The sequence below is a fragment of the Sinocyclocheilus rhinocerous genome, unplaced genomic scaffold (assembly GCF_001515625.1).
Source record: "Sinocyclocheilus rhinocerous isolate Xijiao unplaced genomic scaffold, SAMN03320098_v1.1 scaffold7300, whole genome shotgun sequence".
NCBI lineage: Eukaryota > Metazoa > Chordata > Actinopteri > Cypriniformes > Cyprinidae > Sinocyclocheilus > Sinocyclocheilus rhinocerous.
Window position 1 is genome coordinate 32,303 of NW_015623605.1, and position 2,680 is coordinate 34,982.

Consider the following 2,680-nt stretch of genomic DNA (forward strand, 5'->3'; position numbering starts at 1 on the left):
AATCTTGAGTACCTATAGTGTAGTATTGCATCATTCACATCTCCGAAGAGTCTTCAGTTTTATCAGATTTATAAATAAAGATACAGCTTACGATTCTCTCCGAAAACAGCCGAGCTCCTGGAGGCGAGCCGTGGGCGGAGCTGAAGAGTCACGAGCACTTATGGGCCGACTGGCAACAAACACAGACATTTGATGCAGTTTTACAGCAGTTCCTAGTCATGACCGGGATCTTTTATCGTTGGGACTGCTCCGTCTTTCAGCATCAAACGATGTGCAAATCCAGTGTCAGATTGTACCTTGTTATAAAACATACGTCACCGAAGTGACGGGAACAACAAACATGCTTGTGAAACTCCGTTGCTGCCCCGGAAAAACAAACCGCATCCACTGTACATATAACACTGAATAAGGTTATCTTTTCCTCACATCCAAAAACACACATCTTTAGAGACATTCTTCTCGAGCAAGTAACTGCAGCGCTGCCGATGACTTCTGTAACCATGAACAAAACGCGTTGAGCGGTGCGCTCTTGCTCTCGCTCGGGTCGCTGAGTACGCGCGTGCACACAAGAATCCAACTCTTAACAGTGTAAACAACTCAGAATGCATGAAATGGCATTAGACCCCCCTTTAAACGCAGCACATTGCAGAGACGAGCCAGTGCCAACAGATAGTACCGCATATAAGCATTTAACTGAAAACATCTAAATGAGCCTAATAAAGTAATAGGTAGCACGGATAGCCTTAGCAACACGCATGTTGCCAATAACCTGAGAGCACTGAAAGGAACTTAGCTTGTGAAGACGTTCGAGAGAGTGAAACATAGCAGCTGTGGTGTAGATGCTTGATCTCTTGATATCCTTCTTGGGGATGAAGTTCCCATCTGAACTTGTTCTTGAGTCAGTCACATAACGTTGTGGAGTCCATGTCAATAATGTAGCGATGTGTGAAATAATGCTAACTCAGTTACTTCCGAATCAGGCAGCTTATGATCAATGCGGTGAATTCACGTGTTCAAGTTAACAAACTTGAATGAATTGGAGGTGAGTCCATTGGGGAAATGAATTCCACTTGCTAAATTCCCGATTCCTAGTGATGATGGTGTCTTGCTTGCCGAATTCGCCATTTAATTAGCTATTGAGCAATGTGAAAACTGCTGATAATACTGAGGGACCTTATATATGAATGCTTAGATAGGTGTCGTATTCCTATAGATAGATGGGGATCAGCTGAGAGTCAGCTGATGCGAGCTTGACTAACATGACCTGCCAGAACTAACGCTACACTTGATTTTGTAATATAGGCCTATGTTAGGTGACCGTTATGACTGGTTTTGTGGTCCAGGATCACATATATTAGTAAATGTTGAAATTGACATTAAGTTTAATACAAGCTTTAAAGGTATTTTTCATTGTTAGTTCATGTTAACTAATGTAGATAACTAATGTTAACTAATACAACATTATTGCAATGTGTTACCGGGTTTTCAGTTTTTACATGATTTTTCATAGTGGTGATTTGTGGTAAACTGCATAGAAACCAGGGGGGTCAACTTGACCCGAACACCATCGTAGGAACAAAAGTTTTTCCTCTTCCATCATCATTAAAACAGTGTAAAAAGCACAGGTCATATGAAATAAACACAGGAGAAATGTCGGCACCTGCTCCTGTGTCCATTGCTTCTGATTGATCAGCGTGACGTTCACAGACTCCTGAGAGATCAACGAGACGCGCGGGATCGAGCCAGCCAATGCGTCCGGAACATTCTCGATGACTTTAGTTTCATCTATAGACACGATCTGAGGAGGAAAGGATGATAGAATCTGAGAAGGTTCAGATGTAGAGGTGACCGTTACTTGGTTAAACACATGCCTTCATGACATAAACCAGCTGCAGGATTTCTGGCGCTGAGAGGATGTTGCTGATGAATGTGGGATTTTGGGATATGGCCAGGAGCTCTGAAGATTCAATGCTGGAGATGGTTTCCGCCGGAACGCCCTTGACGAGCGTCCCGAGAGACAGCAGCGAGGAGCCGGTGTTCAACTGAAAAACACCCAGAAGTTCGCTGGTTTAATTTCTCAGAAATGTTGTCTTATTTTTTTTTTATATTCTATGTCAGTTAATAGTTTTGATATAGTTTTTCTGTTCTTGTGATATTCAGCTCCAACTCTCAAAAATGCAGCTGGAAGCGTTATTTAGACTCACTGGAAAGTCGGACTCGATGAGAGTCTGTATGACTGCGTTGGCTTGGCCCTGATTCCAGCCGTCGACGGCGCTGAGGGTCGAGAGTGCGCCCTTGATGACATCAGCGGAGGCGGAGCTTATCTGAGCCTCCGTCAGGCCCACGCTCTGACTGCCGAGCAGCTGGATGGTGGAGGAGGAGAGCGAAGGGAGATTGGTCGCGAGAGCAGACGTGATCTGAAACGAAGATGAAGCAGGTCAAATGAGGTCAACTGATCAATGAATTGATTGATTGATTCATTGATTGATGGACTGACTGACTGGCTGACTGACCGGATTGATTAATTGATTGATTGATTGATTGATTGATTGATTGACTGACGGATGGACGGACTGACTGGCTGACTGACTGACTGACCGGATTGATTGATTGACTGACTGATTGATTATTTGACTGATTGACTGACTGACTGACTGACTGACTGACTGACTGACTGACT

The 2,680-nt window shown here is 43.9% G+C and overlaps 1 protein-coding gene across 1 annotated transcript in view; it reads right to left on the minus strand.

Annotated features, from left to right (window-relative positions):
• The window catches only part of LOC107713175 (uncharacterized), a 26,690-nt gene that overhangs the window by 15,618 nt on the left and 8,392 nt on the right, over window positions 1-2,680 (minus strand). The window contains exons 18-20 of the mRNA XM_016518649.1: window positions 2,205-2,417; window positions 1,872-2,042; window positions 1,661-1,798 (exon numbers count right to left, since the gene is read on the minus strand). Of these exons, the coding sequence (XP_016374135.1) occupies window positions 1,661-1,798; window positions 1,872-2,042; window positions 2,205-2,417 (522 nt within the window). The remainder of the gene's footprint in view (window positions 1-1,660; window positions 1,799-1,871; window positions 2,043-2,204; window positions 2,418-2,680) is intronic.